This window comes from Alosa alosa, chromosome 24 (genome assembly GCF_017589495.1).
Source record: "Alosa alosa isolate M-15738 ecotype Scorff River chromosome 24, AALO_Geno_1.1, whole genome shotgun sequence".
In the NCBI taxonomy this organism is placed as follows: domain Eukaryota; kingdom Metazoa; phylum Chordata; class Actinopteri; order Clupeiformes; family Clupeidae; genus Alosa; species Alosa alosa.
In genome coordinates, this window is record NC_063212.1 from 10414182 (window position 1) to 10432828 (window position 18647).

The window sequence follows — 18647 nt, forward strand, 5'->3', positions numbered from 1 at the left end:
TTGGAGTTGAAATGTTAAGGGTTGAAAATGACTAACAGTGTCTAGTCCTAACCACAGAGGGTGCCATAATGCAGAGAATTTGATATGCATCCATATGTTGATGTATTTCCAGTGGTGCATGACTGTTTCTAAAATATCTTGTGGCCCTTTCTATGAACTTGATGAGATGTCATGGGATTATTATATGACTAGTCATGCAAAAACAATCTGGGGACAGATTTCAACTTCCCTTATTGATTTGATTGGTCACATCCACCTCATGGATGGACTGGCCAAGATGTGAGTATCTGGTCAAAAAATGAATAAATAAATAAAAATCACATCTCCTGGACACTGAAAACATGGACACAAGGCACAGCAGACCACTGATCAATTCCAGAGAGAGTACAGCTTGCAATTACTGATGGCTCAGAGGGGATGGCGTTGTAGCTGGACACATCTGGCATCTATTGGATTTGGCTGTTTGTTTGTTGAATTGTTTGCTGTGGTTGTTCCCTGCTCTCCCGGCCTGACATGAGCATGAAAGATCTGTGTATGTTTATATGGACAAGCGTTGAATGAAGAAGTGAATATGGAAAAAAAAGTGTTTTATTTCATAGCATTCCTGCACTCTTTTTCTCTTTTTGCTATGTGGAGATTCAAACTGTTTAGAGGCTAACTGGATAAATTCCACTTTGCTGGTTTGTTTGTGTGTGTGTGTGTGTGTGTGTGTGTGTGTGTGTGTGTGTGTGTCTGTTATATAGGGTTTTGTTACTAAAACTGGTTCCTGACCATGAACATAAAACATGAATCTGTTGACCATACATCTTTCCCTTCTCTCTCCTTCTCCTCCTCTCTCTCTCTCTCTCTATCGCTCTCTCTCTCGTCTTTTTCACATTTCAAGCCAGTGCAAAGGCCAGGAGTCTATCAGAACAGTGTTTTGTGGTCTCAAAACTATGTGAAACTATGACAAAGGGCCGTGCGGTAAACACAGTATGCATTTAGCTGTAATCAAAAGATTGTGCTCTGTGTAAAAACACATTTGCACAAACCCCGGGGTACAATCAATCACCGGAACATGAATAAAATAAAGTGCTGCATTGTCCCAGTCAGGCCAGGACTCTTATCCACTATGGACAGTCAAGAAGGGGACAGGGTGTAAAAATGCTGTGTTAAGAAGCCAAAAATTGAAATCTCAAGAGTACAATGCTGCTTTTTCACATAACAGTTTATTATAGGAGTTTATAAAATTGGCAAGTACATTTAAGAATCACGGTAAAAAAAAGAGGATGAAAAAAACATTCATAAACTAAGTGAAACACAGACGAAATACAATATTATGTACAGGCAAAAACAGCATTCAATAAAGTATAGAACATGTATTTGCATGGCACTCAATATAAACATACCTCGCAAGTGCTTCTGTTTTTATTAATATTAACTGAATGCAATGATAATAATAATAATAAAATAATAATTATTACAATAACATAAAACAATATTAACATTTAAACACTGTTTACAATATAGCTGAAATTCATATCATACTAAATATAACAATATTTACCAACCAATTTTATTTATACTAAAACTCTATTCTGGAATATAACAAAAATAGCACTTAAAATAATATTTATTACAATAATAAAATTAATGTGAATAATGTTAGGATATTAGACATTTCAGATAGGCGTTACCCATGGCTTTCTAACTGAGTAATTTTCCTGTCCCTCCTTCCTCACACAAATGTGGATATTTGCCCATTACTCACAAATCACCCTCACATTCTAGATCTCTCAGTTAGAAAAAATTGTACACAAGAAGCAGCAGACTTAATAACTTTTTTTTTTTTTTTAAATTCCATTCATTACAAAATAAAAATCAGTGGCATGGTTGGTCACAGATTAAATGTTCTTCGCGTGATCTGTGGAGGACACAGAGAAGAGTCCTCCATACAGGGTCTTCATCCCAGAAATCAACAAGGGTCCTTATACCCACCCCCGCCTCAGTTTACTCATCAGCTTCTGCTGGGTATCAATCAGATATCAAGCTTAGGATGCCACCAGCAGTCCCATGATGAAACCTTCCTTCAAAAGATCTCTTTAGTTTAGGTGAATTTTTGAGAACCTTTGAGGTGTGTTCTAAACTCCATCTGGTAAGCGATGTCAACTTTGACTTTGCATTTTAGTGTTGAAGAGTGGAGCAGCAAAAAACTTAAATGTCACGTTCTTGTGAGAGGTCATTGGCACTCTGCTCCGAAAGAAAAATATATGACTCTCAAGCAGCAAGAACAAGGGTCCTTTAGTTCTTCAGTTCCGTAGCTAGTTATCACCCCTCTCCCTTTGCATTCATGAATCTCTGATTTAGGCCATTTGGAATTACACCAGGGATATTCATCTCGCTGGGTGATACATGTTTTGAGGCTCATAAAGAATTGTTTTGTCTTACAGAGACACCCTCAATCACGTCACTGCAATAAAGCACAGGTTGAGGGGTTTTCTCCCAAAGTAGAAGCTAAAGAATATAACTAGTCTTATGTGCAGGACAGATACAAAGTGAGACAAGTAATAGTCTAAAAGGCATTCTGGACTCCAAACACACCTGAGTTTGCATACACTTCATTCATTCATACTACTAGCTTACAATGCAGCCCTTACATTCCCTAACGCCTCTGCTAGAACAGCATCCCCTCCCCCGAAAAAAAAGGGTACCACATACTGTATACACACACTCTCTCTCACACACACATAGACATATGAGATCACACACACACACACACACACACGCACACACACACGCACACATAGACATATGAGATCACACACACACACACACACATAGAGTTTGACACATCCAATATGCAACTAAAGACAAACCCTGAAAAGTAAAATCCCGAGCATGCACGTCTAGCCCTCTCTCTGATTCATAACCCTCTAAACTACGTCTACATTTTAGTAAGTGAATTTGAGTCTCCCCTCTTTTACTGCTGAGGCAAGCTCTCCACAGTCTTACATGTGAGGCCGCACCTTCACCTCCAGAGACATCAAAAACCTGGCACTTTCCCGCAGCATAGCTATAGCTTTAACATTGGCTAATCATGTCCTACCATTAAAAGTGAGCCACTCTTTACCCTGTTTTATCAACTTTCCTGGATTAAGCTCATCCAATTCTTCCATTCACTGTCATTTCATCTCCAAATCCCTCATCACACAGACAGACACTTATTTGTGCATAACTTATTTGAACATGAGTTTCTCTCCAAAGTTAACGTTACATTTCTTTTCCTCTGTTAAACATATTTGTCCTTTTTGAGATTTTAAGTCGTTAAGTGTTTGTATGAAAAACAACAAGGACTATACATTTTTGGCAGGCTGAAGTCTGAAAAGGACACTGACAAAGCTAAAAGAGAATGTTTCACTCTTTTCACAAGGTCTGTCAGTTCGGAGGAGTAAGAAAACTGCAAAATAACAAGCTCCACGGCAAGAGTGGAAATCTTTTGCTCTGCCCCCACATCCTCTTCAGTACATGTATTTTATAGAGCCTCCACCTTTTTAATCCCCACCCACTCGACTTCCTGTCTCTTCCTCCCCTCAGACAGTGGCGCCCAGAAGCTCGTCCGACTTGGCCATGATCTCGTTCTGGTTGGAGTCCAGGCCGAAGAACTTGACCTTGAGTCCGTCGGTGGGGTGCACGACGGGCACGGAGACCATGCGGGGGAACGTCCGCGTGGCCAGCTCGAAGCGGCTGGTGCTGGCCAGCTCGATGGCCAGGATGCGCAGGAAAAGGGTGGCCAGCTGCTTGCCCAGGCAGGAGCGTACGCCACCACCGAAGGGCAGGTAGTGGAAGCGGCCCTCCTTGTCCTCGCCGCGTTCCTCGCTGAAGCGGTCAGGGTCGAAGGCGTTGACCTCCTTGAAGACGGCCGAGGTGTCGTGGGTGTCACGGATGCTGTACATCACGCTCCAGCCTTTAGGGATCTGGACACCCTGTGTTTAGGAGAGATCGAGGAAGGGGGGGGATGATATGTTTTATTATTCTTCCTTATCGAGAGAAACATTACATGATGGAACAGAAACATCACATTTTTAAGGGAAAAGTATGTATATTTGTGTGTGAATTCTGATATAATTTAGAATTTAAATAAAGGTTTGCGGGACAATATGGAAGTCCGTTCGCAACTAAGGGTTTTTCAAAAGGCAATAACCGGGTGCATCATTTCAGAAAAACATAAGCTTATGAAAATATGTGTATTTGAACTATTTCTAAGTGCCTTTGATACAATAAACCATGTTTTTGACAGGCCGGAAATTATGCTGTACATATCCCAGCTGAGGCTGAGAGAGCAAAAAAACAGGCCAAAGAATGCTCACGACGGGGACACTCACGTCCAGCTCGAAGGTCTGCATGGCCACGCGGTAGCCGCCGGAGACTGGCGTGAAGAGGCGCAGCACCTCCTTGATGACGCAGTCGAGGTACTTGAGGCTGCAGATGGTGTCCAGTCGCAGCTCGCCCTCGCATAGGCAGCCGTTGTGCAGGATGCCGCGGACGCGCAGCTCCTCGCGCAGCTTCTCCAGCACGGCCGGGTGCCGCAGCAGCTGCATGATGAGCGACGTGCTGGCGCTGGCCGTGGTGGCGAACGAGGCGAAGATCAGCTCCACCGTGGACTCCTGCAGGGAGAGAAAGAGGAGGGGGACGGAGGGGGGGGGGGGAGATGGACGGAGGGAGTTATTTGAGTGGATGTTTTAATGGACCAGTGGACGCTTGGATGGACGTCGGGAAAACAAATAAAAAACGCCGATTGAACTATGCAGGCGAACACTGCGGTCATTCTCCCCTTTCGCTCTCTCTCCCGTTCTTCGGACTCCGGGAGGCAGGCGGGACATGGCAGGTCAAGCATAAGCCTCCTCGCTTTTCCCTGAGCTTTGGGTTTAACAAGCTCGCACATTCACAGCCGTTACACAACTCCTCAGACGGCGCGGAGACCGGTGCACTTTTTTTTTTTGGCCGACGACGTAAGGGCCTCAGGAGCCATTCTGCTTACAGGTTGCGCTCCCTGACTCTGACATTTTTCCCTCGAAAAAAAAAAAAAAAGGAAAAATTACAGCATGCTGCTGAGCTGGTGCTGACACGGTGGGGGGGTCCACCCCTGTCTGCCCCGGGGGCCGGTCGGAGTCGACGGCCGGCCCGAGAAGGGCAGTGGCGTGGCGTGGCGTGGCGTGGCGCGGCGTGGCGTGGCATGTCACGACACATCTCACGACACAGCTCAGGCTCAGGCCAGACTAGACTACACAGAGCTTTCATTTCAGGAGGGTGGAAATTATGAGGGCGCATGAAGAAAAAAGAAAAGAAAAGAGTGGGGCGTGGAGGTAAGAGTGGCTAGAATAACAAGGTCGAAAAAAAATTACATGCACGGTCAAAAAAGGACCGTTCATTGGCTATCATTTACGTCAAAGAATGTCAACATCACCCCGTGTGGCACGAGGGCCTGAGGACGCTGCGTGCATCTGGACTCCTGACAGTGACGGGGGTGGGGGTGGGGGGGTGGTCTTGGGCGGGCAGGGGGGCTGAGGTGTGTGGTGTCACTGGAGCAGCCACTGTTGCTCTCCTGACAGGGGTGTTGACTAATTTCTGGCCAGACCTCAAAACTCTCCTGGGGGGGCTGGGGAAGACCTGGAGGCCAGCAGATATGCAGAGCTGAGTCTAAAAGTGCTGTCCTGTCTAATGTCTTTCATTTCAGCGTCACAGTGTTTGATATTCGCACAATAACTTCAATAAATGAAGACGCCACTCTGCGCTGATAGATGTAAACACTCATAAACTCACAAACACGCATAAGCACTCATCAAGTCATAAACTGTATCTGTGCTGATAGCATGCCTCCTCCAGCACAACAGCACATTCAGACAATTAAATCAGCATGTTCACTCATAGACGAACCAGGCCAACTGATATCACATCAGGACAACAGCTTTGGAATTCTGCTGAGGGGGCAAAATATTCTCTGTCGAAATTAGAAGTCTGATCGAGGAGGGGGATCAATTTGTGGGAGGGATTTGTTGGATTTCTCTGAGGTCAGAATGAAGTGCCGTTCACACCAACAAAGATAACTATAACAGTAATGACCCTAGATGACACTCTGGATAATATGAACGACAATGTTCACACATAAACTATAACAATAACGAAATCATATTAGCTATAGCGATACTTTTTTGCCGTTATCGACAGATCGTCATCGACCAATCGTTATCGTTATCATTTTCGGTGTTAACACCCCTTAAGAGATAGGCTCCATACCTTTAGCTCCTGCATGGTGAGCTCAGCTCCATTCTCCTTGGCGCTCTCCATCAGGACGTCCAGAGCGTCGGCGTAGTCTTTCCCTTGCGTGCACAGAGGTTTCTCCCGGATAGCCTTCTCGATCATCTTCTGCAGCTTGTCGCGGGCACGGATACCCTGTCAGAGGAGAGGAAATGCTGATGTTATCCACTCCAGAGCCACTCCAAATATTAATTCAAGCTGTGTGGCTTTTACATGCTAGCTTGTTAGCTTTTAAGAAAGCAATAGATAAAATTTGTACCAGGCTTTCAAGAAACCAGAGCCAAATATTTTGTCATGCAAACATTTAATCGAGAGACTAAAAATATTCTGAGACACGTTTTTTACGACAGCAAGGTAGGAATCAGGTTCTGGGCTCAGTTAAGCACGTTGAAACAATTCCAATTGTTAATTGTAATTTATAAATAAAGTTGAACTGAGCTAAATTGAAACAAGATCATCTCCGCCAACTGAGCTGACCACAACTATTCCACTGGCTCTTGTCCTTACCTTCCGGTATCCGCTGAAAGGCAGGTCAATGGGCAGGCTGAACAGGTTGTCCACAAACTCCTGGAACGTGTTGAAGAAGTGGCACATCTCCTCGTCTGAGATGCGGAAGCCCAGAAGCACCCGCACGGCCATGTGGAAGGAGAGCCGCTGGGACTCGCGGTACACGTTGATGGGTTCGGGGTTGGAGCTCCACACCCGCAAGGTCTCTTGGATGACCTGCTGGATCTTGGGCAGGTAACTTTCCAGGGCTTCGTGGCTGAATACCTTGGCAAACACCTGCAAAATGGCATCAGAGAGCCCACATTGTTGTTACTGGTTATACTCTGTGTGTGTGTGTGTGTGTGTGTGGTTGTGTGTGTTTGAGAGAGAGAGAGAGAGAGAGAGAGAGAGAGAGAGAGAGAGAGTACTGAAGTTCTAAAGTCAGAGTACCAACTGATCCTAATCGGCATAATCATGCTGAAGAAGGCCGTCTTGCCCAAAACTTGCCCTTGGCTGATTAAAAAAGAACTGTGAGTGCTATCCTTAATTTCTAAAGTTTATTCTAACTCAACTTAATGACATTCCACTACACCCTCAGTTTTAAAAAAAAAAACAACTTAAAACAATCAATCCTAAAAGAAAATAAAGACCATTTAAAAGAAAGACTAGAACCCTGAAGACGAAATGAACAGACAGACAGTGCACCATGCTAAGCAGCAAGCTTACCCATTCCCAAACAGAAAGGAACATCCAAGAGGAGCAGGCAGACTCCAGCGGGCACACAGAGACTGCTCCGGCTGCCCAGAAAGTACAGACTGTGCTGCCACACAGGTCTGGGAACAGGGTGGCACTCTCAGAGTGCAAAGAAATTATCTGCTCTTTCACACAGCTATCTGAACACAATGTAATCCTCCCTGAGTAGTTGTCTGTGGTCTCATATCGATATCTCATGGTATAGAGGGAGACAGGATGTAAAAGAGCTGGGCAGGGCAGCTGCATGAGCCCACACCATACCATCTTTTACTTTCATAACTGTTTGAAGACTTTTACCTTTATACCATCATACAAGTAGCTCAATGATGCCTTTTTACCTTGTTACTCTAATATTGAGAATATAATATTCAATATAGTTCCAGTTCCAGGGATATTTTCATGAAGCATTTTAACACACCTAAAGTGCAAGGCCTTGTGTGTGTGTATGTGTGTGTGTGTGTGTGTGTGTGTGTGTGTGTGTGTGTGGTGTGTGTGTGTGTGTGTGTGTGTGTGTCTTATAAGTTTTGCACTTTGACACTTTGACTTTATTCTGAAGACACACACCCCTAACAACCACATGGGTGAGCCCCACACTGCCAGTGACTTTAAAACATGTTGTAGTGTTGTCTGTCTAAGTACTAAGTACCCCCACCACACACACACACACACACACACACACACACACACACACACACACACACATGCTCAGGTCCAATAATGCCCTGAACGGTTGACCTCGAAGCCAGTCACGGCTCTGGGACAGGGACCCACTCTGAGCAGACTAATGAATGGAAATGTCATCTAAATATTATCCCACAGACACGGCCAGGAGATCCACAGAAGAGGCGACGTCTTTAGTTTGTTTTCCTTACATATTTTTTTTCTCTCTCTCTCATGGAAAAACTCAAATATTTCACCTCCCCCAAACATCTGTACGTACTATTTCACTCCTTCTCTGTCTCCCTCTCTTTCTCTCTTTCTCTCTCTCTCGCCGTTGAAATTAAACATATTCTTATGTGCCGAAGCAGAGAAAGAGGGAGAGTTTCCCTTGCTGTCAGCAGTCACAGGGAAAGGTAAGATTTTCCTGGCCTGAACAGTGCATTTCTAATGCGCCTCAGTCGCGAGGGTCTGTTTGGTGAAATAACATCCATGTTCCCCTCAAAAAGTCCAGCTCCTCCGACTAACAATAGCACTTTTTATACGCCAACTCACCCCAAATACCATGACTCCCTCTGCAAAGCTTTTCCACAGTTGTAAAGACGCGAGGGCGAAGCAATAAGGGTCCACTGATCCTCTCTCTCTCTCTCTCTCTCTCTCTCTCTCTCTCTCCCTCTCTCTCTCTCTCTCTCTCCCTCACTCTCTCTTTCCATCAGCCATTTAGCTCAACTTGTGAGCTCTCACTTATGTCATATTTTCTTGTTCACTCGAGTGATCTTTCGCCGGCTTCTGTGTCCACAGAAGGTCCAGTCTCTTTTCTCTCTCTCCCTGGCCACTTTGGTCATCATGTCTGAGTCACAAAATGATGCTGCTGCATCTGCTGCATTTCGAGTGGTCACTGCACAGGGTAATGACTCATAGAGTTATATAGGAGCAGACACATGGAGGGGATGTCAAGGCGATCATCTCTTCTGATCACGCTGGACATCTATTCTCTCTCTCTCTGGCCGTCTACATCTGACCGTCCTGTATTGCCCATCCTCTAGCCTTTGGCACATCGTGGCTTTGGCGCCACGGGCTTCACTTTGCCTTCAGCTCTCCTTTGCCCAGTCAGTCAACTTGTATGGAGGTCAGCCATATCAAGCACACCCCATTCACATAAATACACACCCACACACACACACACACACACACACACACACACACACACACACACACACACACACACACACACACACACAAGCACGCACAGACGCAAACACACAAATTCAGGACAAGCCCTATCTGTGCACTGATACGGGTACCCTGTTTACATTCACTCCAGAACACACACACACACACACACACGATTGGCACACACACACAAGCACTTAGGATCCCACTCGACGGCTTCTGTTTGCCCGTGACCAAAAAAAACAGAGAGAAAGAAAACATTGCAGACACCACTGGGTTCTCAGGTCACACCACACTTGTGAACTCCGCATATAACTACATAATTGTCCCAGCCATACCCTGCATAAATACACGGAGGGCATCCAGTCAAAGGCTAGAACAGTAGTTCACCCCTATTTTGCCTGTGGTAATGTTAAACCTCCGTACTCTACATGTGTCAGTCAAACTGAAGTAATGGCATGCCATTCTATCCCGGGAAACTCCACAAATGCAACACTCGAGGAAAAAAAAGAGAGAAGAACACTAAAAATACTGTTAGGTCTTCATTACAAAACGTGACTAGCCGAGACACACACCCCTTTAGAACTACACCCCTCCCTAATAATTTCCATATGTCTTAAATTATATGAAACCGCTCGAAGCTGCTGGTTTCAACAGAATGTAAAGACTCCTTTATTCTTTCTTCTCTTTTCCATCGTACTCCTTCTTTCTCTCTCTCTCTTTCTCTCTCTCATCCCTCCCTCCCTCTCTCTCTCTCTCTCTGTCTCTCCTTACGATCCCCTCCTCTTCGCGTCCCTCCCTCCTGCTCTGCCCTTTTTTCCCCCGCTCTCTGTCTGTCATCTTTAACCCTGAGGAATGCAACACAATCCCTCATTCACAGTAGAGGAGTCAATAAACAGGTGAGCAGCAGAATTAAAAAAGCTCTGCCACCTACTGGCCACATTGTTCATTGCAAGAGTTTCTCAATCCAAACACACAAGCCGACAGACAGATCACTAATGCTCTGACCCCACACAGAGTTTGATCACTGTCCCCAAGAACATTCCAGTGGAAAGTCGGATTTCTGATTTTTGTTATATAAAGATGTTTTTTTTTTTTTTTTTTGTTCGCACAGCCGCTCCACATGAACTGCTTTCATTGACTACTTTGATTTAGTTAAAAGGAGCTGAAGGCATTCTTGGAAGGAGGGAGAGAGAGAGCGCAAAGACCAGACAAAACAAAAGCAAGCTTGTGTTTTGGGGGGGGGCGGATTGCGAGACACAAAAAGCCTGGGTGGCCCTTTGGGCAGTCGCCTCCACCTGTCCACCTATCCCAGCATAGCCTGACCCCCCTCGCTGCTCATCCCAACTGAAACCTGAACTGAACTTGGTAAAGGCCAAGAAACATTGGCATGGCTTAGCGTGGCTGACAAAGGTGGATGTCGTAGCCAGGCAGCGGTGGGAGCTACACCAAGACGCCATGTGTGTGTGTGTGTGTGTGTGTGTGTGTGTGTGTGTGTGTGTGTGTGTGTGTGTGTGTGTGTGTGTGTGTGTATGTGTGTGTGTATGTGTGTGTGTGTGTGTGTGTGTGTGTGTGTGTGTGTGTGTGTGTGTGTATGGCACCACAACATTTTCATCGTCTTTCACTCCACTGAACTTCAGGTGACACTCCAAGAGTTCTCACTATGCGGGGAGACCGCAGTATTTTCTTACTTGCAAAAGAAGACAGTCAGAGGTGAGAGCTGTGTTCAGCTCCCAGCACCCACGCCACAAGCTCTAAACTACTGGGTGGTGAGACGTCAGCCGTATGTTCTTCTGTCTGTTTTGACACATAGAGATGTTTGGCTTCTACACTTTTTCTACGTTTTTTTTACTGTGGCACATTTTTCCTCAGTGTGTGATTCCGCTTTATCCTTCTCCTTCATCACTTCCTTGCCATCCTCTGGCTCTTTTTCTGCCAGGCTACTCTTTTCCTCCCTCCCTCTCTCTCTCTCTCTCTCTCTCTCTCTCTCTCTCCCTCTCTCTCTCTCTTTCTCTCTCTTTTCTCTCGTTCTGCTTTGTAACCCATTCCACCAATAATGTGGGATGGCAAGCTAAGGTCTGGAATGCCATGTGGAGAAGGAAAAAATCCTGGTGTGCGTGTGCGTGTGTGTGTGTGTGTATGTGTGTGTGTGTCTGTCTGTCTATGTGTTTATGCATGTGCGTGTGTATGTGTTTGTGGAAGTGTATGTGTGTGTGTGTGTGTGTGTGTGTGTGTGTGTGTGTGTGTATGCGTGTGTGTGTGCGTGCAGCCATGCATACATGAATGTGTGTGTTGAAGGCAATAGAAATAAGGAGCGATATACAGCTTCAGAATGTAGAACATTTGTCTGCTGCATCACTGCAATACTAAGGACCAACTGCTGCCAATATGGCCCAGGTCTAGGCACATAGTTTCCTAATTAAACACTGGATTATCTGGAAACTGGGCTGCAGCTACCAGAAGGAAGCAATACAGTCTGTAAGTTAGAGACAGAGAAAGAAAAGAAAAGAGAGAGAGACAGAGAGAGTGAGGGATAGAGAAAGAGAGGTGGAGAACAACAAAGACATAGAAAAGCAACAGGCATGCAATCTTTCTCTGATCTGTGGTTTCTCTTGGAGGTACTCCTTGTGGAGTAGATCTTCCCTCATGCTATATAGAAGTGTAATAGAAGTGTAATTCTATGTAATGTGGAGGTTAAACTTGTCATGAAAGTGTTTATGGATGACGGAATCTTTGTATGAGTTCATGTCTTGATTAAATAAATGCGATACTATGATTTCCACGATGATTCTAGACGCACTACGAAATGAAGCTGCCTTGAAATATGAGCACTGTCACAAGTTGCCTTACCTACAGGTAACCTATAGGCTACGAATCAGCATTTAAGGGAACCAGGGGTTTTGTCCGGTGCTTATATTACTCTTGACTGTTGTTTTAGTCTTAGTGCCGGAGTCGGTAGAAGGTCCTGGCACACGCACGCCAACCCTTGTGGAGCTTTATCCAGCTGAGGAATGCTGGATTAGCGGAGCCCACATACATGTCCCGCATCCCCTGCCCGACTCGCTTACACTGTAATGTAGCATAAGCTGGGGAAAGTGAAACTACACTCCAGCATCACATAGATACAGGAGAGATTAGGTAGTGAGGAGGGGAGCCCATCTAAAGCCTTCATCCCCAAACAGTTCCATCCATTGTTTGCCCCCCCCCCCCCACTGGTATGGAATATGGACGGCAACAGTTACCTCGTCAGATAGCGGCAGGCAGGCAGGACTTTTGGCTGCATCTACACCACTACCTTAACACAGAGAGGGGAGAGAAGAGCTAACAGGGGGAGGAATGGACTGCGAAGGCAGGCAGGGGGCCTTGAGACAAGCCATCATTGTGAGGCCCAGAGCAGGGTAACTAATTACCGGTCATTAGGGGCTTGTGTGAGGGCTTCCAGACCGGGGATTAGCCACTCTCATTAAGACCCATTGACCCCCTCAATGGGACAGGTGTGTTGAAGGCGAAACTCAAACCCTGAGGGCTTAGAGGGGGGTGGGCAGGGGTGAGGTGAGGTGGGGTGGAAAGGGGAAGAAGGGGCGGGATTGGGGGCAACAGCAGACATAGACCAGCTTATTTTGCCCCATGACAATGGACCTGGGGGGGTTGGATGGAGATATGTGTGTTGTGCCGGGAGGCTGGGAGTAATTGGAGACGAGAGGACTTTGAGCGTAATCCTCCTCCAGAGCATGATCAGATGCTGCGGTAAGCAGACGCTAACAGCCCTGGAGCCAGCTAACAGCTAACAGCCCTGGAGCCAGGCGCTCGACAGGCGCGATCACATGGGGATGGTCCGGTGCGCTTAGATATCCCCTCGTTGGCCTTGGAGCCAGCTAACAGCTAACAGCCCTGGAGCCAGCTAACAGCTAACAGCCCTGGAGCCAGCTAACAGCTAACAGCCCTGGAGCCAGCTAACAGCTAACAGCCCTGGAGCCAGCTAACAGCTAACAGCCCTGGAGCCAGCTAACAGCTAACAGCCCTGGAGCCAGCTAACAGCTAACAGCCCTGGAGCCAGCTAACAGCTAACAGCCCTGGAGCCAGCTAACAGCTAACAGCCCTGGAGCCAGCTAACAGCTAACAGCCCTGGAGCCAGCTAACAGCTAACAGCCCTGGAGCCAGCTAACAGCTAACAGCCCTGGAGCCAGCTAACAGCTAACAGCCCTGGAGCCAGCTAACAGCTAACAGCCCTGGAGCCAGCTAACAGCTAACAGCCCTGGAGCCAGCTAACAGCTAACAGCCCTGGAGCCAGCTAACAGCTAACAGCCCTGGAGCCAGCTAACAGCTAACAGCCCTGGAGCCAGCTAACAGCTAACAGCCCTGGAGCCAGCTAACAGCTAACAGCCCTGGAGCCAGCTAACAGCTAACAGCCCTGGAGCCAGCTAACAGCTAACAGCCCTGGAGCCAGCTAACAGCTAACAGCCCTGGAGCCAGCTAACAGCTAACAGCCCTGGAGCCAGCTAACAGCTAACAGCCCTGGAGCCAGCTAACAGCTAACAGCCCTGGAGCCAGCTAACAGCTAACAGCCCTGGAGCCAGCTAACAGCTAACAGCCCTGGAGCCAGCTAACAGCTAACAGCCCTGGAGCCAGCTAACAGCTAACAGCCCTGGAGCCAGCTAACAGCTAACAGCCCTGGAGCCAGCTAACAGCTAACAGCCCTGGAGCCAGCTAACAGCTAACAGCCCTGGAGCCAGCTAACAGCTAACAGCCCTGGAGCCAGCTAACAGCTAACAGCCCTGGAGCCAGCTAACAGCTAACAGCCCTGGAGCCAGCTAACAGCTAACAGCCCTGGAGCCAGCTAACAGCTAACAGCCCTGGAGCCAGCTAGAGCCAGCTAACAGCTAACAGCCCTGGAGCCAGCTAACAGACAACAGCCCTGGAGGGGATGGTCCGCCGCGCGATAGATGGTCCCCCGCTTAGATATCCCCCGTTGGCCTGGCTGACTCGGCGCCTGCCAGGCTTCTATCACCCCTTGGCATTACATCTGGGCTGGGACTGGATCTCCGGTGTGTGTTGACGAAGGTCGGACGGACAGAGGCTAACAAGCCGAGGATGAGTCCACACCTGCGGACGACTCATCCTGGGAGTCTCATTCTTGATTCCAGCCAGGCATGAACACCCTGACCCTGACGAATACATTCACACCTCTGCCCAAGCCCTTAAGAAGCTTATGTCATCGGGCATCGAGAAGTCCTTTTTCACTGTTTTACAGTAACAGTCTCCGTAATGCACTTAGTCATCATGGATTGAGTGCAACGCGTGAGACTTGTCCGTGTGGTCATAACAGCCAACACTGGACACAGGCAAACAGGAGAGAGAGAATTTTAAGATAATAATGAAAGTGAAAGTTTGTTTGCCCTACTACTATTTAACATGATGTCAAATAAGACTTCAGGTGTCTTGTATCTCCAGAGGATTGTTTATAGATAACTCACTTATCTATTTGGACATAACTATATAACAAGCTATGTGCGTGCATAAAATCTACCGACACTGTTAAAATCTATTCATCTTTGCTTACATGTGGGTGTTCGTTTGTATGTACGTGTGACTGTCATTGTGTGTGTATGTGTGTGTGTGTGTGTGTGTGTGTGTGTGTGTGTGTGTGTGTGTGTGTGTGTGTGTGTGATGCATACATGTTTGTATGCATTTCTGTGTATGTGTGTGTGTGTGTGTATATGTGTGTGTGTGTGTGTGTGTGTGTGTGTGTGTGTGTGTGTGTGTGTGTGTGTGTGTGTGTGTGTGTGTGTGTGTGTGTGTGATGCATACATGTTTGTATGCATTTCTGTGTGTATGCCAGGTTTACTGCTGGTACCTTTCTTCTCTTGCGGTGGATGTCCCCGATGGAGTTGGCCAGGCTGTTGGGCCCCAGCAGGGTACTGGTGCTCTGGGGCCAGTCCACACTGACCAGACTGTGCTCCCCCATCAGCACCTTGCGCACGTTGTCCGCCCCCGTCACACGGATCAGCGGCCGGCCCAGCAGATGGGTCTTGAACACGTTACCGTACTTCTGCCGCCTGGAGGCATGGAACCCAGCACCCTAGACCGCAAAATACAGAAGAGACAGATAGAGAGAGAGAGAGAGAGAGAGAGAGAGAGAGATTATAAGTATATAGTAGTATAACTCTGTGGCAACAAATGTGTATGTTGTATGAAAAACTCCAACAAACCAACCAAATGAATGAATGACAAATAACTATCAGGACTACAAAGAAAATTCCATCACAGAGTAGCTTTATGAATGAATAACCACAGTTAAGCTCTAGCACGCTGCGAGGGTGGTCTAAGGTTAAGTAGTTCACTCCTCTCACTATAGGCTAACAGGGGAGAACTTCGTGTACAGTACAAAGCTGAGGAGGTGTTAGCATAACTGAGGAGGTGTTAGCCGTAATAGGCATTTGGAGGAAGGGGTATTAGTGGGGCCAGATTACACTGATAATTCTCTGTTTTGGTAAAGGGTGGTAGTTCAGTTCCCTGTGGACATTATTAGATTACCACAGCCAGGCTAGAAGCTAAGCCATGGGAAAGAAAGAAATGATCTAATTGGGGGTGCATGGGTGTAGTGTGCGTGCGTGCGTGCGTGTGTGCGTTTGTGTGTGCGTGCGTGCGTGCGTGCGTGCGTGTGCGTGTCTGTGTGTGTGTCTGTGTGTGTCTTGTAAGAAGAGAACGGAGAACAGCTAAACTTAAGATCAGAACTTTCCATGGCACCACATGAGTAATGCCTGCAAAAGAGCACTACCCACCCAATCCCTTCCATGTAATTTATGCAACTACATACAATTATGTGCAACTCTTCTGCAACCTCTATACATTGGAAAAAGAATGGCATCATTGCAGACCATTTGACCTCTCAAAAATATATACCATACCTTACCACACCACACCCACACCACACACACACACAAATATACAAAAATGCCAACTTTCTAGTGCCAGGGACTGGGAGTTCTCTGACGTTCGAGATGAAACATGGACCTTTTGTCACCCCTACTTTCAACTCCATTAATCTCTCCTCATCCCATTTAACTAACACTGCTGAAGAGGACAGAGGGCAGCCTGGGGTTTGCCCAAAACACAGGATTACAACACAGATGATAGGCTGAGAGCGATCAGAGGTTTGTGTGTGTGTGTGTGCGTGTGTATGTGTGTGTGTGTGTGTGCGTGCGTGCATGCGTGGGTGGTTGTAGGTGTGTGTGCTTCCAAGCATGTGTGTTTCCAAGTGTGTGTGTGTGTTTTGCTAGGTCTCGGGTTGAGTTGATGACTGATTAGCCTTTTCTTCCCAGGAGGGTTGAGAGTAACGGTAAACCGATTCCGCGGAAGTCTGAATGGCACCCAGTCTGAGGGCAGAGCCGAGGCACAGGAGGGGCCCATCTGTTGCGCAGAGCTCCAGAGGTCCTGCTGCTCTCTCAGCCGAGACCCGAGTCCTGCCCGCCTGCCCGCCTGCCTCAACCTGCCTTGAGGGAGAGACCAGCCCAGTCATTTCTCGTAACCCCACATCGAACCCCCCCCCCATGCACCGCATTCTACGGAAGCAGGATGACTGACACTCAATCAACTCAAAGACGTCAGCCGCCTACAGACACACTTACAGATGTGAGCGTACAAACCCATGTTCATCTCATTCTTACACTAGCATAGCTATTAAGTGAAAGACCGTGAGTCAATAAGACGTAGTAAGCACTGATGTGGGGATGTTTATCAAAGGGCCAGAGCAAGGGTAGTCAGGTTGTGTGTGTTGTGTGTGTGTGTGTGTGTGTGTGTGTGTGTGTGTGTGTGTACGTCATGTACAGTAATTGCGTGCAAACCCCTGGGAGTGCAGCCCCACGCACAGAGTCTCTCTGTAGCCCCTCTGTCCACACAGAGTCCTACAGGAAGCCCTCGCAGGGCTGTTTGCTTCTTGCCTCACTGCCTATATTGCTCTCTCTCTCTCTCTCTCTCTCTGTCTCTCTCTCTTTCTCTCACAGTCTCGCTCAACCCCCCTCCTTTTTTTTCTCTCACTTTCTCCCCTCCCTCGCTCCGGGCCCTCTATGCCAAGATTTGTGACCTGTTCACTTTTGAGTCGAACACACGGGCGTTTATTTGCACGGCTAATTTTAGCCGTGAGGAGAGGGCCATTTTTTTCCCCTGTGTTTGTTTGGCTGTTTTAGTAGGCTGCTCCAGTGCACCTCGCTGAGGCAAAGTGGCGCGGAGTGTGTTTGTTTGTTTGCATGTTTGTGTGGGCAGTCTGTCTGTGTGTGTATGTGTGTGTGTCTGTGTGTGTGTGTGTGTGCGTGTGTGAATGTGTATAATCTGTGTGTGTGTGTGTGTGCGCGTGTGTGAATGTGTATAATCTGTGTGTGTGTGTGTGTGTGTGTGTGTGTGTGTGTGTGTGTGCATGAATGTGTATAATCTGTGTGTGTGTGTGTGTGTGTGTGTGTGTGTGCATGAATGTGTATAATCTGTGTGTGTGTGTGTGTGTGTGTGTGTGTGTGTGTGTGTGTGTGTGTGTGTGTGTGTGTGTGTGTTGTGTGGGGGGGCAATTTTAGGACAATAAAAAGGACCTATAACTTACACCCTTCAAAGATCAACTTGGTCCATATGTGACTCCTTCCTACAAGATGCCGATAGTTCTGCTGTCACCCTGTCCAGGCCAAGTGTATTCAAGCTAATCGGTGAATGAATGCAGGCTTTGTAAAAAAACGAATCGTTCTCCGTCACTTTTGTGCTTCATCCACAACACTTTTTCTTGGCCCTTACAGAACAGCGACTGTAGATGCTTTCTCTCTGTCTCGCTCCTCGCTGCTGAAAGATGACCTGTGTCTGTGGTCATCCTTGTCTCCACCTGGGCCTCACCCCCTGCTTCCTGTTGAGGGCAGCTCTTACCCAGCTTGACCTTTCACCCCTAACGTCTCTCCTCCCGCAGATGAGGTCAAGTCCAACATTCAATCAAAAGCTCATAGATCCAATTGAGCAGGATCAAGAACGGCAGAAGGGTGAAGACCTTAACCGGAACAGGCCAATTTCTTAGTAAGAGCGATTGAACCCAATCCAGATTAACGAGATTGTGGCACGCCGGCGGTGGCACTCCGAATGAACTCACGTGGTGCAGTCTGAGTGTAAAATGACTCATGCCACACCAGGGAGAAATGACATGCTTGTGGTATCGTTCTGTCACATTTCCACTCAATGTCTGAGTCAGAGTGTAATTCTAGAAATATCTCCTTTCAGTGAATACTCAACACTGACTGCAAAAGAGCTTGGATTTG

General features: G+C 47.1%; 1 protein-coding gene across 1 annotated transcript in view; it reads right to left on the bottom strand.

Moving 5' to 3' along the window:
• Nucleotides 1–1189: 1189 nt before the first annotated feature.
• Nucleotides 1190–18647, bottom strand: part of LOC125289180 (cytochrome P450 26B1) — a 26847-nt gene continuing 9389 nt past the window's right edge. The window contains exons 2-6 of the mRNA XM_048235882.1: nt 15218–15442; nt 6802–7077; nt 6274–6429; nt 4362–4643; nt 1190–3962 (exon numbers count right to left, since the gene is read on the bottom strand). Of these exons, the coding sequence (XP_048091839.1) occupies nt 3570–3962; nt 4362–4643; nt 6274–6429; nt 6802–7077; nt 15218–15442 (1332 nt within the window). The 3' untranslated portion in view covers nt 1190–3569. The remainder of the gene's footprint in view (nt 3963–4361; nt 4644–6273; nt 6430–6801; nt 7078–15217; nt 15443–18647) is intronic.